The sequence below is a fragment of the Eschscholzia californica genome, unplaced genomic scaffold, assembly GCF_041429995.1.
Source record: "Eschscholzia californica isolate CP2 unplaced genomic scaffold, dmEscCali1.0.p SCAF_3, whole genome shotgun sequence".
In the NCBI taxonomy this organism is placed as follows: Eukaryota; Viridiplantae; Streptophyta; class Magnoliopsida; order Ranunculales; family Papaveraceae; genus Eschscholzia; species Eschscholzia californica.
Window position 1 is genome coordinate 42,968,919 of NW_028238420.1, and position 22,100 is coordinate 42,991,018.

At 35.8% G+C, this 22,100-nt stretch overlaps 4 protein-coding genes across 6 annotated transcripts; all 4 read right to left on the minus strand.

Annotated features, from left to right (window-relative positions):
- Positions 1-479: 479 nt before the first annotated feature.
- On the minus strand, positions 480-4,195 carry LOC147550535 (EIN3-binding F-box protein 1-like). The gene is made up of 2 exons (XM_086672678.1): positions 3,528-4,195; positions 480-3,079 (listed from the first exon to the last, which is right to left on the minus strand). Exons 1-2 carry the CDS (start codon positions 3,550-3,552, stop codon positions 1,191-1,193), a joined length of 1,914 nt encoding a protein of 637 aa, XP_086528804.1. The 5' UTR covers positions 3,553-4,195; the 3' UTR covers positions 480-1,190.
- Positions 4,196-6,030: 1,835 nt separating this feature from the next.
- LOC147550536 (HSP20-like chaperones superfamily protein) lies at positions 6,031-7,927 on the minus strand. The gene is made up of 2 exons (XM_086672680.1): positions 7,395-7,927; positions 6,031-6,622 (listed from the first exon to the last, which is right to left on the minus strand). Exons 1-2 carry the CDS (start codon positions 7,738-7,740, stop codon positions 6,198-6,200), a joined length of 771 nt encoding a protein of 256 aa, XP_086528806.1. The 5' UTR covers positions 7,741-7,927; the 3' UTR covers positions 6,031-6,197.
- A 147-nt stretch (positions 7,928-8,074) lies between these two features.
- Positions 8,075-11,515, minus strand: LOC147550537 (uncharacterized). 3 transcript variants are annotated; one of them, XM_086672683.1, is made up of 5 exons: positions 11,170-11,515; positions 9,726-9,987; positions 8,887-8,977; positions 8,451-8,517; positions 8,075-8,319 (listed from the first exon to the last, which is right to left on the minus strand). In XM_086672683.1, the coding sequence occupies exons 1-5, from the start codon at positions 11,176-11,178 to the stop codon at positions 8,266-8,268; spliced, it is 483 nt and encodes a 160-aa protein (XP_086528809.1). In that variant the 5' UTR covers positions 11,179-11,515; the 3' UTR covers positions 8,075-8,265. The 3 variants fall into 3 exon arrangements, with proteins under 3 accessions (XP_086528809.1, XP_086528807.1, XP_086528808.1); XM_086672681.1 differs by lacking the exon at positions 11,170-11,515 and adding an exon at positions 10,807-10,997; XM_086672682.1 differs by lacking the exon at positions 11,170-11,515 and adding an exon at positions 10,807-10,969 and having other exon boundaries at positions 8,451-8,514.
- Positions 11,516-14,937: 3,422 nt separating this feature from the next.
- LOC147550538 (uncharacterized) lies at positions 14,938-15,385 on the minus strand. The gene is made up of 2 exons (XM_086668464.1): positions 15,259-15,385; positions 14,938-15,173 (listed from the first exon to the last, which is right to left on the minus strand). Exons 1-2 carry the CDS (start codon positions 15,383-15,385, stop codon positions 14,938-14,940), a joined length of 363 nt encoding a protein of 120 aa, XP_086524590.1.
- Between the last annotated feature and the right edge of the window lie 6,715 nt (positions 15,386-22,100).

Here is a 22,100-nt window from a genome sequence, read left to right on the forward strand (position 1 = left end):
ATTTTGAGTTTTTTTTGTAAAAAACTACTCCAATGCAACACTCGGTTTGGTTCTCAAAATGATGTGGCATCATTTAATGTTGAGATATCTCAAGAAGAAACTCAATATTTGAGATTTCTTTTGAGAATCTCAATTGGCTACTTAATATTAAAAGCAAATCCACCTATCAAAGAAATGCCACCTAAGTTGTTTTTAAGTTTTTAGAGTGTTGCATTGGAGATGCCTTTTGAAGATCTCAATATTGACATCTAGAAAAGAAAAACTCAATTGAACTTTGACACATAGGACAATTTGAGTTTTTTTTAGTTTTGCATTGTCTCCTCTATTTCCGGCCTTTTTGTTTTCGCCCATCTGGAACCAGATCTGATCTCCACATTAGAGTGAGAGAAGAGAGGTGAGAGGGAAACTGATACCGACATACAGTAGAGCAATAAGCTTCAAGTATCATTGTCAACAGCATTTCATGTAGAGAGAGATAATAAAAACCCAAAATCCAAATATTTATTCCATTTAGAAGTTGCAGAGTACAATTCAACACAGAAGCCTGTAAACAAAAGCTTGGAAAAAAACGACCAAAAACAGAATCGTAATGGTGGAAAAGAACCTTCACCATTGCCAAAGCTAATGAATCTCAGACACCAAACTTTGAACTGCCAAAGCAACTACAATAACAAGACAGTGAAATCCCACAACAGACTCGACCATCGAAAGGAACATAACATTTGAACAAGTGGAAGACTCGATAAAACCAAAAAGAACTGGTTAGACGTGTAAAGACTATGATGATTGTAATATAAAGCTCAACCGCGCACTGAGATGAGTAAATCAGGAAGCTAAAAAAATCAGGTATCATAATCCATGACTGTATCTAAAGGATCGAGAAACCAAGCTCACATGAAACCCAATAACCAGGACTAGGTAATAGTATTCTCAGAGAATGATGGTCGTGAATGAGGTTACCCAGTAATGGGAACGAAAACACTAACAACAGCCCTGCTATGAGAGGGAAGCTGCAAAAAAGGGGAAGTGATAGGCCAAAATCTCTGGAAAACAACGAAAGCACCTGGAGATATTAGGGATTAAAAACGACGAGAGCTTGATACCTCTAACCATATAAGCTGACTATGGTTTTTATGTTGCTACTTTTGCTATTGCTACCCGTGGAAGAGAACTAAACTCTTGATACCTAATTAGGAAAGAATATCACAATTCCAAATACGCTCAAGAAGAAGCTCGATAGCACTGCTGCTGATTGAGTAGCAATTCTGAATATTCAAACCCACCAATGTCTGGCTCATATTCGATAGATACACCATGCTTTTATCAGATATCTGAGAGCAACCCGAAATAGACAAGATCTGCAAGTTGGAATTCTTTGAGCAAGATAAAGCAGAAACACCCAAATCGGAAATATCACACTTTGAAACATCAAGTTCTTCTAGAAATTCACAGTTCACTGCAATTGAATTCAAGCTTGTATCAGTAATCTTAGTGCAACCACCAATGTTTAGCAACCCGAGGGTCTCGCCATGAAGCCTAGCCAAGGAAGAAACTGAATCATCTGTAAGGTTATTGCATCCACTAAGGTTAACTTTTACTAAGCCTGCCTCATTGTTTAATACCACAGGAAGAAACCCAGCATCAGAAACTCCACTCAGGCCACTCAGATCTATATGCTGCAGTAATGGACATAGAGTTCCCACCACGGCTAAGCTTGCACTACCAAAACCTGGGCAGTCACGAATGGATAAAGATCGAAGAGATTTGCTAGGAGAGAGCTGATTCAGATCCGAAACAATGTCTTTAATCCCCATGCACTTAGTAAGAGATAATGCCTTCAACTTCAAACCGAAGTTCGAGATGGAAGCAAGAACCCCATATTGGGTGATTCTATTGCACTCCTCTAGTTGAAGGCTCTCGAGAGAGGCTGAAGTTTTTGCAAAAGCTATAATTCCATTATCAGAAAGGAAGGAGCACCGTGAAATGATCAGGTGCTTCAAATTCGGACAACCCTTTCCAACTGCCTCAATAGCTAGATCTGTAACCCCACGACACGAAGTAATTGTGAAGGAGTTCAGCTTCTGAAGGCCTTGAGCATTACCCATGACCCAGAAGCCCCTCTCACTCACAGTTTGGAGACCAGTTAGGAGCAGATTTGTAAGAGATCTTCCATAATGACCTATAACTGCAAGTGAAACATCGGTTATATTAACTTTCTGGATCTTTAACTTCATCAAGGAATCAGAAGAAGATGATATCAGACTTGAAACTCCTTGGTCCCCTACAAGTGGGCAATCGTTGATCTTAACAGATTTTAGATTCTTGCAGTATCGTCCGATTTCCTTAAGACCCTCGTTTCCAATATTTGAACATGACTCGATAACCACTGAACTCAAATTGGGACAACCCTTTGCAATAGCTACCAAACCCATGTCGGAAATAGAAGGACACTGGCAAAGGTCAAGTGTCTCCAACATGTGACAACCATTTGCAATTTCAATCAAACCTTCATCACCAATAGAAGCGACATCCCAAACAGAAAGTACTCGTAAAGAAGGGCATCCACGTGCAATTGCTGAAAGACCCGAATTAGTAACACCACGGATAGTATTGCTACCCCTAATCATGAGTTTACCCAAACCACCACGGCCACCATTTCCGACAGCAATAGCAGAAAGTCTTATGTCTGTTGCCTTCTTTCCTTCCAAGCACCTTGTAAGATATCCATCACTGTCAACTTCCTGATTTGCTTGCTCATCATTCACCTCACTGCTGCTATAAACTGGAATAGATTCCTCGACTTTAATACTGCTTAGAAGATTAAGCCACCTTTTAGAAACACAAGCACATGAACTCTTTTCTTGGTCTCCACCCAACCGTCTAAAGATCTCGAAGAGGCACTCATCAGGGAGAACTTCAATAGATGGTTTCTTCCTCTGCACAAAGTCTCCTTCTCTGAAAACGAATGGAGCACTGACACGAGATCTTTTACAAGGAGGGTAATAGACATCAACATGTGGACGACGAGACAACAAGCTCGAATCCATGAGATTTGTGTATGAGAAAAATTCATCATCCCCTGAAACAACAAAAGCCATAAACTTATTCAATAATCAAGACAACTGATAACAAATCAAGGTTCTCCCAGATGACACAAGATAGGGAAACCACATATATAGCAAATTTCCCAATCAGAAGTTGAAATCATGAATTTCTATCCACCAAATATAGATGACCTAGAAGATTAATTCCCTAAACTAGCAATTAAAGTGACCTAAACTAAATCAAATCCAACCTTCAAAAGAATCCCCAAATTTTCGTCTAATCACACAACCATCTTAAGTTAGCCAAAAATCTACTTCTAAACTAGCAAAACCCCTATATTTGTAAAGCACATATGTGATAGAAAACCCTAACATTAAAACTTCTAAATATAGAACCCTAGTATTTCAACTTCCCCAGAAAAAAATAACATCCCAAATCAACAACAAAATCAAACCAAAATAAAAGGAAGATCAGAAGCTTACCACTATAATTGACAAGAGTAGGCATGAGTGCAAATTACCAACTTCTGGGTAGATGAATCCGAACAATTTAACACCAAAAAACCCTTGCTTTTGAACAAAAATAACGAAATCAACCAAAAACACCAAACAGAAAATCAAACAAAAACCTTGAAATATCAAATGCATCACCAAATTGAGAATACCCAGAGACAAAAAGAAGCTGTACGTGGAAACCCTAAGAGATTAGGGCAAAAAAAAATGTAGAGAGAGAAAGAAAAAACGGTGATGAGGAGAGAGAGAGAGAGTAGGAGGTTTGGAATTGGAGCTATCTTTCAAACTGATTGATTCTTGTTTTTATATTTATGGGGAAGGAAAGAAGGAAGGAATTAAGTAGGAGTAAGGTCATTTCTTTCAGATTGATTATTTTTTTTTTCTGAATTCATTCAATCTTCTTTCCCAAGTACAATGTATCTTTTCAAAACCGCTTTTACAGTTATTCTCTTCCCATTCTTAACTACTTCAATTCTGACAACACAAAACCACAAACCACTTTCAATTTTTAGAGAATGGGACCCAATAAGATAAACCACATTGTCAAAAACTCAAAATTAGACCTAACCCTAAATCAACCGTCCATCAAAGTGGAAGGTGTGATTTGTAAAGGAAGACCATTGATTTCATGTCGGTCTGAAGTTAACTTTGATTTTTTAACCTGTTATAGTATTACTCGATTGAAAATGACTTATTTTTATGGAAGGGTTAATCATTCGAAAATTGATGTAACATCTTCTTAACCGCTGCATTTTTTAACTCGATTTCCTATTTACATTAAAGAAATGAATAGGATTCAAAAAAAAAATGAGTCGATACAATTCAGACAAAAGTTACTTGGATGTCCAGTGTCTTTAGGCGATTTTTACCATTTACAAGCTCTAGAACGATGTTCTTTGAATCACCTTTAATCCTAACTTTACCATAACCTAAAACAATGTCAAAGCTTATATGTAGCATACTACCATGTTACTTGCATATTACTTGTGTTGGATGTAGAATTCTAGTCTTTTAGGGATGTTCATTTTGGTCTATTGATAACTCATTACAGGGTTACTTTTAAACGAAAGAGTTCTAAATTCCGGCCTAGGGAACTTCTACCATCTAAAAATTGTCCGATTGTCGCATCAATTTACAAGCGAGATCTACTATGTCTTGTACAATATAAATAACCCTAGTTGCAAATTAATTAATCAAACCATCCAAAGTTGCAGATAAGAAACATACTATAGAGAATTAGATAAGAACCATCCATGAACACTACATAAAATGCAAGTGGGAAAATCAAACAAAGAAACCAACTGGCCAAATGGGCTAGAGGTTGTCCTTAGAAATATGTAAGTGGACAGACCTAGTTGGGTGACAGAACTTATTTGGTATTTCTTTTTCTAGGTAATTGCTAGAGCTAAGGAGAAATTGTAAAGCCCCTTGCACTTTACAAATTATAAACAAGGCCCCTTGACCATTGGGTATATAAAGTTGACTTTTAGGCATATACAAGGGAATGAATGTATGTGCATCCTATTTTCTTTTTTCTAGATAAGCATTGCATTTTGACCCTCAACAAAAAAAAAAAAGCATTGCATTTTGTTTCTAGCATTGCATTTTGTAATATAAATCCGTCCATCGTAAAAGAAATGGTTGGGGATTATGCTTTCTGATATTCGTTTTGGTATTTTGGTCACAAAAATAATTTTTCTGACTCTAAGAATCAACTTATAATCTTACTCTTGATAACATTACCATGTCAGATACTTTTATTAACTATTTCTTGATAACTTTATTAGTTTAAAGTAACGGCATCGTCAATACTCTAAAGTTAGACTGTTGAATTTTAAACAATAAAAATTTGAGTACGAAATTAGTTGATTACCAAGTCATCTAAAACAACAGGTTCATTAAAAGAAAACCATAGTTTGTTTGTTTTTTGAAAATGATCTTTATCTTGAAGGCATTGTATTGAGACATGAGTGAGACCCATACCCACTTTAATTCAAAGACTTCCTTCACTATTTCCTAATTGTGTTCTCTCCCTTACAAGAGTGGTCTAAGCTGAGCAAGTACCTTGTACCTTAGCTTGTTCATGCACAATCCAAAACCACCCAATGTACAGGAAAATTGACTCAAAAGATAACCAAATACATGAATTAAAGTGGGGCCATCTTCATCTTGCCCTTTTAATAACACTTATTTGGTACAAAGTTTTGTGTATAAAGATTAAGAGAATAACCCACCCATCACCTAAGACTATATATATTTCATTTAACATATATGGATAAGGTGGTGTCGTTCTCGTTCGCTTCTCGTTGTCTGAATCTAAATTTCGCTATTGTTCATACTTTTTTTTTATCTAATTCAAAGTAACAAAAAAGAACTTATGCCAAGACCTCGAGTCAGGTTTCAGATCTTAGGTTAGTTAAAAAAAACATAAAATACGGAATAATGTGAAAAGAAACGACCGATAAAACATAAGTTTACCCAAACAACCATAATACATACCATTTCCTCTTTCACACACAAAACAAAGAAAAACAAGCACAAACAAAAGTACACACAATTCAAACAAACACATAGTCATTAAGATTCAGCATCTTCTTTATACATTATTAACTTATTTCAACTTCTTACTCCTGATCAGTTTTAGCTGATTTCTATCTCCTTAATATCATCACTTTTGCTGCTTTCAGTTCTCGGTATAGTTATAGATAATATACCATCTTTCATTTCAGCTTTAATTTCTTCAACTTTTGCATCATCAGGCAACATAAAACTAGTTTCATAATACCCATAACTAGATGAAGACCAATATTCATTGTTATCATCTTCGGATCCTTCTTCTTCATCTTTGTGTTCACCTTTGATGGTCAAGAACCTGTCGTCAATGGTGATTTTTACATCTTCTTTAGAAAGACCAGGCACTTCATATCTCAATTTGTAGCTTGATTTGTTCTCCTTCAATTTACCAATCAAACGGGTCGGTGCCCAATCTTCAATCAATCTATTTATGTTTTCAGATGCTCTTATTAATGGTTGTAATGCTTCTCCAAGCCCAGATGAGAACAGCTCTGAAGGTTTCCAAAATTAACTTGTCAATTAACCAGTTCAGATATGAAATTTGACTAACTCGTGTTGCCTAACTCGTGGTGCCCGACTCTGCTAATTCAGATTCAGTCATTCAGACGGGTCATACACAGACAATAAGAAAAAAAGAACAAACACCGCCTGAGATAGGCTCAATAGAATCTGAAATGCAATTGTGGTGTCCAACTCTTGGTGTTAGACTCGCATACTTTAGATTAAGACGAGTCGTTCTCAGAGAGTCAAGCTCAAACGATGAGAGAAAACAAACACCACATGAGATATTGTTGATAGAGAGGCTCAAAAGACGTCCCATGTTACTATTGCAACATTGGCCTTATTTATGTGCTCTAGTCGAAGTAGCTAGCAAGCAAGCCAGCCTAACAGAGTGCAACAAGAAAATCAGCCTATAGCAGACTGAAGGAATAGGCGGCCATGTTATTGATATAGGCGCCCATATGTTTTTCACATGAGCCTCTCAAAAGAATTGGTTTGATACTTTGATAAGGGCGCCTATAGAACTATCCTTCTTGACAAAAAATTGAAATGTAAATGTGGTATCTGACTCATGGTGTTTCACTCTACCAATTAAGATCTAAACGGGTCAGTCTCAGACAACGAGAACAAAAAAAAATAACACCATCTGAGATACACTTAGATAGAAACAGAAATGTAATGGCTAACTAAACAAGTTATATAATATCCTACAGAAACAGAGTCAAAGAAACAAAAAGAGTTAAGAGGGAGAGAGAATAGAACCTGATAGGGATGAGTTGTTCCTCCTGAGACTGCCTCTTCTACGAAGCTTGTTGGGTAACCACTTGGATTTCTTACTGCGATCTGTTACTGTAACTTCCGATGATTTATCATCCCCTGATGAAGATGATGATGAAGTAGCAGGTGTACTAGTACAAAATCTCCTAATGAGTTCAGAATTACTACTCAAACAACCTTGCTGATGATGAGTTTGTTGAACCAGATTTTGTTTTGGAAGAAGATCAACAAACACTCCGTTGGTATAGACATGGCATGAAGAAGAAGTCCTTTGTAGAACAGAAACAGAAGAGGATGCTAATTTCTTTAAAGCTAAACGAGCTAAAGCCATTTCTTCTTAATACTGCTAACTAAGCTCAATCCCAAAGACACTATAAGTGATTTCTATATATAAATATATATCTCAAACTCTAAGTGTGTTTGTAGAAGTGTCTGAGGGCTTCTCTACTAGCTAGAGTGTTCCAGAGAAAGTGTCTAGGAAAGGAAACGTATCTACTGCCACCTTTTCTGTGGGGCCTTTTTGTTTTTTCCTTAGCTATGAGAGGGCTGGGCTTACCAATTTTAGTGGTGCCCATAGAACTGCTGCAGATCTCATCTACCCAAGAAAAAAAAATGCTAACAATTTGGCTAAGCTCTGTACACTCAGATCTGAGTAAAGAATGTATCAATAGCCTATATATATTATGCCCACTTAAACTTTTGGCTGTCTAAATATTACAGATTATCTTGAATACACAACTATTTCCTTTTGGCTCTAATTCCTTTTCTATACACCTAAATCGGGAAAGAACGCACTAGGGGTACCGTTTTTCAGGAATGGTTTCGATCAATTGAGTACCTCCTCAACTTGCCGATCTCAATCGTACAACCCTTCCTCCTCCCATATATCAACAAGAAAATTCACCATTTCCTGTCAATAATTACCAATTTAATTCATAAATTAAGCACTATCATCCATTAACCAACCACAATAGTATATTAAGGAAGATTACTTTACATAAACTAACGCATTCAGTTGGGTAGGAGTAGGACTTGACTTACGGAGAGCAGGATTGGTTGTGGAAAATGCTTGCTGCTTCCGAGTAAGCTGTCATAGCTTGCATTCCTACTGCAAACCCCATTAATGTATTAAGACTATATAGTTGAACCATTGTGGAATTCAATGGACCTAAAATAATGGAATCTCACATAACACTCATCGAAGTGACTAATAGTATCCAACAAGTGACAAGTATCTGATATCAGTATGTGTAAAAGTGTGTTCATATCCAACATAACGAAAGATGTTGAGGATCCATGTTTACGTTAAGAGTTCTGATTTGTTGTTTGCTGAAGATGAAGAGAATCAAGTTATAAATATGGACGTGTGCAGTAAGAGAACATGTGTACCGGAGATCTAGGTTAGAGCTTGAGAAGAAAATTATTCGCTTTTTACACTGACAAAGGTCTCAGATAACAGGTTTTAAAGCAAACACACCTTAACCGGGGCTCTTGAGCCAATTGAGAGTGGCTACCAGACTTTGTACTTCCTACCCATTGCTGCCTACTTTGGTTCCACAGAAGAAGACCTGCAGAAAAAAACTCCGAGTTGTTAGGAATACGGTATGAAGAATTGGTGGGACGTAACGAAAAAATATCATAAGTAGCAAACAGAACCTAACTTGCGCATTCCACTTCGTGCCTGTTAGTGTTAGTCCCACATTGGTTGTTGGAGGGGGTGGTGGTCGCTTTATAAGTAAGAGTGAGGAAACGTCTCACCTCTTGAACTAGCTTTTGGGGTGAGATAGGCCCAAGACCACTTGGGGGCAAGTGAGGGCCATGGACCAGACCCACAATGACATCTTTCAATACAATTTGGAGAAGAATGAAATAGGACAGAAGAGCAAGAGCAGATAAACTAGAGTCTTGAGAGTGGTGCCCTATTACGCACAAGGGTACGAGAACAATGACAGCATCGAAATGGGATTTCACACTTGAGCTTTTGATATGGATAGATATTGAAACCCATACACCACATCCTAGATTTGGTTGGACTAAACCAAATAATGTGTTAACGCAATCGAGCAAAGAGAATGATCATTTATACACATAAAAACAAATTTTATGTTTTTCTATGTAATGACATCCTAGAATTAGATTACAAGTAAATAATATAATGTGTTAATGTAGTCGAGGAAAGATAATGACTATGAGTGATTATACATATAGAAAGAAACTTCATATTTTCTATTTAATGGCATCCTGACCACATGTCTAGGAATGAAAACAAATGGTTATTGTCACTTTCGAAGGAAAAGAGAATGAAGTTAAGCTTACCATGATTCACAAACTCAGACGGATTGCTTGTGCTGCCTGCTCCACTGTTGGAATCGAGAGTTGGGTTTAATGTGCTAAAGGATGACACACTTGGCTGAGACTGAATTGTGCTGTTGTCCATCTCCAATGTGCTTGTGCTCCAAAAGTCCTCTGATTTACTGGCTCTCTTGACTTTTCGACCTCGAATCCTCAGTCCCTTTGATGGCTTATCCACAGCAATAATTGGTGCGGGCTTTCTACAACATCTAAGCCAACCTCTGCTCTGTTACAAACAAGATCGAACACAAAAAATGATTATTTCATCCAGCACTCTAGAACTCATAATAGGTCATATATTCACATAAAAGAAAGATGTAAATCAGTATTTTGTACATAAATGGAAGCATATAAGATATGAAAAGCCAGAAGGTTTGTATCCGTCCCAACTTTTAAATAACAACACATGAAATGGAGAAGCATAATCCTACTAAACAATGAAGTGTCTCCACCAATTACAGGAGTAAAGCAGTAATTTGGCTAAGGTAGTGTCTGTTTTTGTCCTAAATCAGTCTAAAATCTTACTCAAGGTTTGAATTGACTGAGAGTAAGATCTCAGATTGTGTATTTTTGTTTGATTCATGATGTCTGACTTGTCTGAACTGCTGATTTTAGATCCAGTTGAGTCAGACGAGTCCCATTTAGACAATGAGAAAATAGAAACAAACACAACCGAAGTCATATCACCACCCCAAGATTGATGATATAATAGACAAATGACCTGATCATGGTGAATGTTTGTGCCTTAGTAGAACAAACGAAACTAAGGATTGCAGACGCGAAAATGAAACCCGACTTGAAGTGCTAACTAAATCAGAAAATTTAATTACATGTAGATATCAAAAGTGTTTGAAAGCTACATGTCAATATATGTCTCCAAATAAGGAGTAAATATCATAACTAGAAAAAGAACTCGTCGTATTCATCTAACCCGTCGTCGTTAACAAGAACCATCGAAATGCAAGGAAAACTTAATACGTTAATACCCATAAATTTAGCCTTTCTTTAAACTTTTATAGCCAAAGTTTTTGTTTCTAATTCTTACAGTGAATAGAGAATTCCATCTTTCCCTAATTTTCTCCATTGAAAGAACTTAGCAACAAGCAGAACATTCAACACCAAACCCTAGAAATAAGTCAGCTTAACTTCTGGGTCTACCAGTTGTTCCCATTTGATAAAGAATAGTATTAGTTATCCAGCATCTTAGGAAAATCCAAAACCACCAGATTCTTGGGTAGATTTCAAAGTAAAATTCTTTGAACAAGTAAAGAATGGAAATCTTACCTAAAACAATGCTTACAAAACAAGCAAATTTGATCCTCTTTGAAAAAGACATACAGAATAATTACTAGAAAATGACATGAGTGACTAAATTGTTCTTCAACTCTGAAGGAAATCAATTACTTACCCAATACATGCAAAAATCTGACTAATATAATCAGATATAGATCTCCCAAGAAGGATTATCCCCTAAATTCAACCATCAATTATGAGTATTGAGTTCGAAATTTCGATTTAGGGAAGTAAAACTCAGGCAGAAAGCCCTGAAATTCGAAGAATAAAACAATCCCAACTTCAATATAGATGATCAAACATGCATAATTAACAACGATAGACAACAAAAAAAGACCCAAATATTTAAGCTTTAGGGTTTAATAGTCACAATACAGAAGCTAACAACTCTCCCTCATTCTAAAATTGGCGAATCTGATGGAGAAGCCACTTGTTTCAAATATTCCTTTCTGACTGCGGTCAAATTGCTTGAACCACCCCACATTATTAGCTTCCCCTGTTGGGTTGGGTCGGGTCGAGATTTGTAGAGAGAGACAGAGTTTTTTTAAAAAAAAAGTTTTGTTTTTAAAGAGAGAGAGAGAATTTAAAAATAAAAAAAATTTGAGGTCGCCGGTCGGCGACTCCTGCCGGAGAAGATGATGATGTGGCGTGGTCAAATGATGTGGCAGAGAGAGAAAATGAGATGGAAGAGAGAGAGTAACGGAAAGTTAAAGATAACGGAAAAAGTGGACCATATGGGTATTTTCTCTAATCTAGGGGCAGGCAGAAAGCTGGTCACAAAGTTGGGGGCCATTTGGAAAATAACCCAAATTAAAATACGTTGGAACCCACTGATATTTATACCACAAAAATAGTTTGATTTTACATGTTTTAACCCAAGCCGAAGTAGAAACTACCGAAATTACTAATTTGGATTAGTATGGTGAAGAGTTTAGTCAGAGAAAAAGAAATTTAAAGATTATTTCAATTTTGAAGACTACAAAAAAAATTATTGCAAAGAAAATCAAACTTATAAAAAGAGAGATAAGGTTCGTGATTTTAGAATTTAGGCGATAGAGAACTGAAGAAGGTGAAGGAGAAAATGGGGAAGTGTTTTATACGTCTTTGAAATGAGGGTTGAACCAATTTTGTGAATCAAAATTAATTTGAAACCCCTGGTGCTAAGGTCAAACAAAAAAGTTAGAGTGCTTATTTTGAGATAAAGTACTTTAAAAAATTTAATGGTTTTATGAAAATTGTGAGGCGCTAAAGCAAGAAGCCCCACTTCCCTTTAGAAAGTAGTTTCTATTTGATCTTCACAGCCACCCTTCATCGACCACTCTTGTAGTCACCATTATCTCTTTTTCTGAGGTTGATCAAGGACTGTAAGAGAGCTACGATAACGGTGTTGGTGGTTGAGGTGTCGTAGTGATTTCTTAAGAAAATGAGGATGAGAGCAAAAGGGAGGAAGAGTAGACAAAGATAGTGGAAAAAGATGCCAGTGAGGGTGGTGGTGTCTGGTGGTAGGTGGTCATGGTCATGGAAATGAGGATTTTTCTTTTTTCTTGTGGGGTGGTTTAACTAATGAGTTGGTCCAAGTCTAAGTATGTAGAGATATTGTGTGGTTATATCTTTCCCTTGAGATTGTATATCCAAGATGGCCGAAGATGAAGCATGCTAGCATATGGGCCACCCAGATTTGCTCTCTGCTCTTAAATAGGCAAAAGAACCTCAAATTCCTTAAAAGTGTTATATTTTTTTGTTCGGTACAAGAAAATTCGTGTCTTCTGGGTTGCCAATATCTCAGCTTAACCCTAACTGGAATATATAGCTGGACAAAACTAAAAAAAGTTTACATGTTTGTTCTAAATCTTGTCTAACGAGAAAGTAGTCGAAATTCAATTGGATATTAGTGGAACTAAGTATCTAGTCTAGCTCATAAATCTTTGTCCACGACTAATCACACAAACTTTGACATAAAAAATCACTTCTCACCTCCTCATCAAGATTGACTCATCATTCACCTCAACTTAAGTCATGAGAGCCTCATCATCAAAATGTTTACACATCACTATATCTAATATTCTAATCCTATAACCTAACTAAACCTACCACCACCAACGTGGCCTCATCTTGCCCACAAGGCACAAATCTTCAATATTAGTGAAGTGGCAGCACGTTTATGGCTAGTTTTTTAACCTCTTTCTTCCAACCTCTTTTAGTTGTAAGAAAGAGGGAAACGTTGGAGCACATGGAAGAGAATTATTTAGTGCAACCACGTTCACTACCTCATATATTAACCCCACCAATACTAAGAAGTAAGACCCATCCAAAGAAAGGTAGAGTATCACTATAATTTGACTCCTAGTCTTTCTCAATGTATTAATGTCATAATTTATACTACAATTGATTTGAATATTTAATAGTCGAGGAATGAAAAAAATACCTAATTAGAAAAGTCTTACATCAGATTTTAACCAAAAATATAGACTTGAAAAAAGAGTAATGTCATGCGGCTGAAAACGAGGACCGACACAACTCGAAATCATATATGGCCGGCTCTCATTGGTGTCGATGTTATTTTCTTCACATGCTTAGACCAAGTGGAGCCGGACACATTAGCTTTCGGGCTGCGATGCCCTCCTTTTCGAAACAAATAACATTTTTGTTAAGAGAAATGAGCATTTCTATTACCCCAATGCCCAAACGCTGGACTCCAAAGCCTATCCATAGATATAGCAAAGTGAAAAAGAAAAGAGAAGATTGAAGACAAGATAGGGCTAAAATTTGACTATGAAATGTTAAGACTCCAAGTGGTTGTAATCCTTGATAGAATGGACAGAAGTTGGAGATAGAAGAGAAGAGAAAGAGGATGGGATAGATGATAGACTCTGTTTTAGAAAGAGAAAAAGACTAATCCCAATACATAAGTAGCCCATGCTGTTTTTGTGCAAACGTAGGCTCATAACTGCTGTCCTGCCTCTGTTGTTGTCTGCCATGTTTTCACTTTTATAAATTGGTGAGACCACTTAACTCCTTTTTATTGTTTTCTTGTTTGGTTGGTTTTGCTTTTGTTTTATTAAAATGCCACTTTGTGGGTTTGGTTGTCCTCAAATCTATGGAATTAGGTAAGTTTAGCAATAGTAAGCTTTTTGTGTTCTATTGTGTTACCATATGCATCTCAAGGAATTAAGCCGGTAAAACAAGTTTTTCTATTATCCATTTTTCGACTATGCCTGAGTTGTGAAGTTAACAACCAGTCAAAATTTACGAAAGTAATATATTAGGTGAAATTTCTAGAACGAACTTTTCCTTTGTGTTTGTAAAAGGAGGTCAAAGTAGTCGTCCTTTACTTTATTCATTAGGTTGCCTACCATGATAGAGTATTATAACATACAAATTTAATTTCCGTCGTAATATTCAAACACCTTGCTATTTAAATTAATTCCACAAAAATTATGTTATTTTGGTCTAATTCCAAATCGTAGAAGCTTAGATGGAGTTTGAATGACAATGATAATCAAAAGGTTTCTCAAATATGTCTTAAAAATATATTCTAAGACAGATATTTTTTTATTTTAACAGAAAAGAACCCTAACCAGTACAATCAGTGAAGGAAGTTTAAGTGTTTTTAACTACTAATTGCGACCAAACATACCCATTTTCAAGAAAATTAAGCATTAAAAAAACATAATTAACTTTGAAAAGGAAAAGGAAAAAAGAGAGCATTGAATTGATTGAATAAAGCTAATAAAGTACAAATCATGTTCTTGGGTCCAAACTAGTCTTCCCAAAATTGTTCTTTTTCTATGACAAAGAATCAAAGTTGGGTAATAATTACAAAAGGAAAAGAAACTCAAGATTATTTACAAACAAAATTAAATCTTTATTAACAATATTAAAATTAATATGAACACATTGTCCGGTGAAGACGATCTTGAAGAATTCCACGATAAAGTGCCGTATGATTGTTCGGAATTCCGACCTCTCCTCGTTCTCGCTCGCCTTCAAATTGACAACCTTGATTATATCTTATTGATTTAATGCATTTTCTTCTAATATCTTCACCATTTCTAACTTCAACTAACTCATCAGCAAAATGAACCTTTTTTCTGTTCTTTTTTTCTTTCCTCTTCTTATCTACATTAATAGAAACATATCAATACAAAATATGAAGTAGAAAATTTGATATTTTGTAATTCTGGAACAATGAAATTCAACATACCTGAAGATATACAAGATCTTAATTCTTGTGGGTTAGACTTAGAATTTTGATCAACAAAAGTTTGGTTGGTGGAATTAGAGTTTTGTCGACAAAGAACGGCGAAAATAACAGTACCAGAGATTGCCATGGCAGTAGCTAAAGCAAAAATTTGGGAGTTGATAATGGAAGACATAATTGAAGAAGAAGAATAAGAGAAGGGAGAAAGAAGAAGAAGAAGAAGAAATAGGAAGAATGGAGAAAAACAGTTCTGGTGGATTTTGTTTGTTGGTGGAATTTATTAGTCTTATTGAGGCTTGGGAAGTTTTAACAGCGCCATTGTAAGTGTTAAAGGCGCCTTCTCCACTCACAAACTCTCCATCAAATTTGCTTCGAGAGAGGCGCCTTATACACTTATTAGGGGCGTCTTGAAATTCTCCCCATTCAGGCTTTAGATAATATTAGGAGGTAAAAAAGGCCTTGAGGAAAGGAAAAATTATTGAGATGGAAGGTTCAAATTATTGCTTTTCAACAAATAAAAGGATCCCTTCAACAAAAAAAACAAAAACAAATAAAAGGATCAAATTATTGATAACTAGTAGAAAAAAAGGTGAGTACTCAATATAGCATAGTGTCATTTTCATTATGCCATGACATATTCGCACAAATTACCATTCGGTAAATTGTATACATATATATATGGGTCCGTGGGTATATAGACCAAAATAATATTCAAAAAAGGTTTATGATCCAATCTTCCCAAAACATGGATATTTAGTCCTTTTACATTATGGACATAATAACCCATTCTTTATGAGAGAATTACCGTCCATGTCCCTCCTACAAAAATCACGGGATTTTTAATTTTCCAGGGTGAATTTGGAATGTGTTCTAATGTGGGCGTGATTTAAAGCAACTAACGTATAAATCCAAAATTGATTTGTCTCTATCTTCTAACCGTTTTGGAAAGCAAATCTATTTCCAAATCAATTCAAAACAAAAATCGTAACCAAATCAGTTTTCTCTCTCTTTACAGATTTGGAAACCAAATCAATTTTCTCTCTCTTACTATGTAAATTTTTTTCGATTCAAATCAATTTTCTCTCACTTAACTTTCAGATTTGGAAATAGTATATTTTCTAGGATCAATTTAGCGTGATTTGAGGTTTGGTATACAAAACATATATATCACTTTCTCTCCCTTAACTTTCAGTTTCAGAAATAGTATATTTTTCTGGGAACATTAAAGCAACATATGTTTTCGTTTTTACTCATACATAAATACACATAGAATATAAATTATGAAACAAATACGTAAATTATGTATTATTTATGACGAGGAAACCATCATTTGTCAAGTATACAACATAATTTATCAAATGTATGTGGGTCTTGTTCAATAAATTACACATAATTTCTTTTACATTACACATAATTTCTTTTACATTACACATCCTTTACATTCTGTTACAAAAAAAAAGTACAAAATCTTCTTTGGTTAAAAAATGGTGCCCATCCATGTACTCTCCATTAGTTTCGTTGACTCACTTTGATTTGATGATTCTCTTTGAAATTTCATCTGGTATATCAAATCTACACACATAAATACACATACATTAAAGAAAAAAAAAATCATATATTGTATTATAAACTACATGTATAATTTCATAAATTATATATAATGTTTGTCAAATTTTGACAACATTTGAAGGTTTTGAGTAGTTTGGTAAACTTATCAAGGCTACTGTTTTGGGTGAAAAGTACACGTAATGGTAAATAAATAATACACAATTTATGTGCACTTATACGTAAATTATATACATAATGGTAAGAACATGAAGATATACGTAAATTATATATACTTTATTGCAAAGTGCACGAGATTTGATAGTAAAGCGAAGTATTTCTACTAATGAAGTGAGTACTGTTTTGGTGTTAAAGCACGGATAATGTTCTATAAATTACCCATAATTTACTATAAATTGTGGTAATTTACGATAAAGTACATGTACTGTAAATTCTGTTATGAGTAACCGTACGAAAGAACAAATGTTTCATAAATTCGTACGGATTGAAAACCAGATCTAAAGAAAAAAAAAATGAGAATATCATTAAGCTTAAACTACAAATCTAAAGATATCTGCTATGATGATTGATTGCAATAATGTCAAACTCGAGTTGAAGAATTAAACATCAAGATCAAAAACATAAATAAAATTTTAAGAGAGAGATTGAAAGTAAACATCAAACATTCGATTGATGATTGATAATCTGATCTCACGAAATATCACAAACAACAGAAGATTAAACATAGATCTAAAGAAATATGATATTATCACTGGATGCAAACATAACATATTAACTTTGAAGGAATCATTGAATAAGGAATAAACATAAAGATCTTAAACATTTATGAAAATTTTAGAGAGAGAAAATAAACATCATACATTCGAAGTTAATGAATTAGTAAACAGATCTTATAGATATGTATCATAAATCTGATACGTTTTATAATAGAGCGAAATAATTAGGGTTTTAGTTATAAGAAGAAATATTAGATATAAACAATGGTGTTTATAAAGATTTCGAAAGTATTAAACCTGATAAATGATGAATTTGGACAGCAATATAATGTAGAAGAAGAAGATTTTCTGAGTTTAATGGAGGTTTGTAAACTAAATCGATTTTAGAGAGATCAAATAAAGAGTTTCCGTTACTGAAAATAATGAAGATATCCTTACTTTGAATAGAAACATGATTGGAGAGAAATATGGGAGATAATAATGAAGATATCCTTACTTTGAATAGAAACATGATTGGAGAGAAATATGAGAGATAAATATGGAAAAAGATATGCATAGATTTCGAAGATAAATCAGTTATAAAATATGGAAAGGTTAGATTAGGGATTATGAAATAATATTTATTCTAAAGATTTGTGTTTTCTCTCTAGATGAGACCAAATGGACTAGATATCCATTTATATTATTTTTTTGGTTTTAAAACCCTTTATAGGATTAGAGAGGATTATATCTACTATTAGGACCCGTTTTTTGGACTATAAGCCCAAAAATTCTATATATATAGTGCAACACTTGTCAAATTGAAAAGACCCAAACTCGGAGGAAAAAACATAAAAACGAAAAAAATTAAGGAAATAAAACGAAGCTAACTTTTCATACACAAAGAAACACATCCCTATAGTCATCTAAAATAATGTGGTTGGGGAAGAAGAAGGTGCCCCAAGTGTAAAAATGTAAACTAAATTCGTACTGAGCCAGCTACTTAAGAAATAACTCAACCCAAATAGTCTATTCTTCAACAAAAAAATAATCCCCAATAGTCTATTGATTTTAAGCTTTGATATCACTAGCACCAATGTTATTACAGTAGGTGAGGATAAAACCTAACCCATTCTCATTGGTTTTTGTGGTGGGGGTCAAACCAATCAGAGTTATCAATGAATTTGTTAGGTGAGGAAAACCTACAAAATCGTAGAAGTTTTTTTTTTGAATTGTCAGTGTGTACCTCGAACTTTTGACCTCTAAATACCTCTAATTCCCACTCCAATTAAGGGTTGGCAAAAAAAATCCTAGAAGTTGGTATTACTATTACCCATAATCCCAATATTGATCCATCTCACAAGTGGGTGAACAAAAACCAGATGTTTAAGAAGGGCAAAAGTCCAAAGATAAACATATTCAAACCATTAGTCAACAAAGGAATTTGATTCCCTCAACTTTTTGGAGTGAAAGAAATGAATGACAAAGTTGCATTTGACAAACAATTTAGTCCAAACAGTTTTTTTTTTTTTGATGATAATTAGTCCAAACAGTTGTGAAGCCCTCTTTGATTCCTTGATGGGATATTTGTCTAAATGGTAGGTATCTGTTGCTGTCCACAATTTTAGAACTATAATGACAATTAAAACAAGTAATACCACTAGTTTATTGTAGAGTTCATGAAACCTAAGTTAATTGAACTTAGCACGTAAGTAGGGCGCCCAACGGTCCAAATGAGGTGGTTACTTATTTGATTAGACAAAGCTCAGTGTGACCGGGACAAAAGTTTGTAACACGTGTCTTTGCCCAAAAAGATTATGCTCAAAGAAGTGCATATGAGAGCTCATTTCAACCGAGCGGGTGTGGACTAGGGTAGTTTTCTCTTGACGTTCGATTGTTCGAAGTACTTCGATATAAAGTATTCTCGCATGATTCCACCACAAAAAAAAAAAGTGACTGAGTTGCTTGGGTCAAAGTAGTGCTTAAGCAATTGGAGAAAAATGATGACTTGTCCTCCACGTGCGTAATTTGGAACATAAATGTTGCATGGATAATAAGTGGCAGTGTCGAGTCAAACTTTACTATGTAACATTATGCTCCGTCCAAATTAACAAATTGAGTGACCTTTGAAGTCAAAAGTATGTGAGGTGCCTATAGCTTTCTGATACGTTATTGACACTAGCTAGGATCAACATTCATTAGTGTAATAGGCACAAACATGAAACAACATCTAATATGCAAAATACTTTTAGTTATAAAACCATGAGAGGTTTTCAACAAAAAAAAAAGACCATGTGAGGTAACTCAACTAGTTTAGTTGTAGATTACTACTTGTTAGTTTCTTTTCTTCTCGAGTTACCCGAATTACCAAACCCAATTGTTTTCGTTTAGGATTAGGTAGATTAGATAGTGGCGTGGTTGAGAATTTAGGGATCCGATGCGAAAAAAATTTGGAGCCCTTTTACACTATAGGTGAAGGATAACATATTTTATCCTTCACCTAATAGAAAGGTCAGTGTTTTGGGGAAATAAGAGAAGCTTCCGGGGCAATAAGTTTTGGGTGGAAACAAAATTTTTTTGTTTCATACCAACGTCACCCTTTCAATTTTTTTATTCATTCTTCTTCTCTTCTCACCTCAACTAAAACTCCAACGACTTCCACCGTATTCCGGCGACTTCCACGATTATTGCCGGTCAGAGTTCTTTCTTTTCTCTCTCCCCTCTCCTCTTATTGTCTCTCTAAATCTCACGATGGTTCCGGCAAAGGGGATCTCCCTTCGCCGGAAACTCGTCTGGTTTCCAGACGAAGGAACCCCACCTTCGTATGAAAACCAGACGAAGGGTTCCGGCGAAGGGAAAACCTTTTCGCCGGAACTGTAACAAAGAAAAAAAGAAAAGGAAAAGAAGAGAGATAGAGAAAGGGAGGCAGATAGAGGAGAAAGGATAAGAGTGAGACCGAGAGAGGAGAAGAGAGAGACCGAGAGATGAGAAGAGAGAGACCGAGAGAGGAGAGATAATACGTCGTCGACCGGAAAGCCCGCAACTTGAGGGAAGTGTTTGGCGCGTGTTTTTTAGGGTTTCAACCGTTTTTCCCGTAAACTATTTTGCTTTCCCAAAAACGCTGGCCAATAGAAAACATACTCAAAATTATTTAATGTTGTTTCTCTGGTTATCAATCGAGAAGTCGATTTCTCTCTGTCTTGGCTTGATTTAGACAGAGTTTCCTTTCTCTAACTTATAGAGAGATAAACTATTAAAGAATAATGATTTATCAATATTCCTTCTTTCGGGCTAACCGAGATAGGTGTTAATGCAGTCGAGGCAAGAATAAATTCTCTTTCCTTAAGACATTTTACACCCCCGTAACAGTACCAAACGTTAGGGTGTATGCCTTCGGGATACAACGACTTTCCTTTCAGAGTTTTAAGATGGTACTTCTTTATTCTGAAAGCGGACGAACCTTTGTCAGTATTATGAGCTCTTGGACTAATGCGGATGATCTTTTAGATGCTTCGGAAATTCAAATTTCACTCGAAACTTCTTTCTTCCTTTTTCCAGATATTCTAGTCTAACCAGAACTTCTAGAAATACTTCCTTAATTAGATATTCTAGGCTAACCAGAACTTCTAATTGTTAGAAGGGAAGAGAAGAAGAGAATGAATTGAATTGATGAAAAATGAAATGAGTTTGGGTGGTATTTATAGGAATTAAATAGGTGCATTTGCCTTTTGGGTTCAAAAGACATAGCTGTTCGAAACTAGGGACTTTAACTGAATATTAAGAGTCGGTTCATCTTGGGCCATCAGATCGAGCTTGAAAACGCGGACGGAACGCTGGCCGTCAGATGCGGTTCGCGCGTGCCCGAGAGATGCCCAACAGAGAAGAAGCTCGGCCGTTAGATGATGATCTGGTGGGATCCCGTGCCTTGCCCGACACGGGATTAGCGCGGACCGTTGGATCCGCCAGGATCCAACGCTTCTGCGCTCGGCCCGAAGCTATCCCGCCCACTCATTTGCGCGACCGTCGGATCTTGCAAAATCCAGCGCATTGAACGCCATCCGTCCAGATTAGGCCGTGCGCGCTTTGCTTGAACGGTCCCTATTTTAACTTGTCCTCTTTGACGATTTAGTACCTATTTCAACCGATCTTCGTTCAAACTTTAACGTTGAATTTCTCATTCATCCGGAATCGGATTTGAGTGATTCTTGGCTCTAAATTGTAGAGCTCGACGAGACGAACGCAATGGTGCGTTTCGTTTCTGAGTTTGACGAGTCGTGTCGGCACAAAATTGGCTCCGATTCCAACAATCCCCCACATGAATGAAAATTTGAGGTTTTATGCTATGATATATGCAGACATACTATACTGACAGACTGACACTGACAGAGCTCATAAGCGGAACTTCGCTGCATCGGAAGAAGGTAGTCTTTCGACTTTGAACCTTTCCTAGTGAATAACTACAAGGTCTACAAGGACGGCAGTGAACTTTCGTCTTGAACTGAGTCCTGGGAATTGTAATCCAAAATAGCTATCACACAGCTAATCCCTTACTTACATAGGTTCTCGGTTGTGTTCATTTCGGCC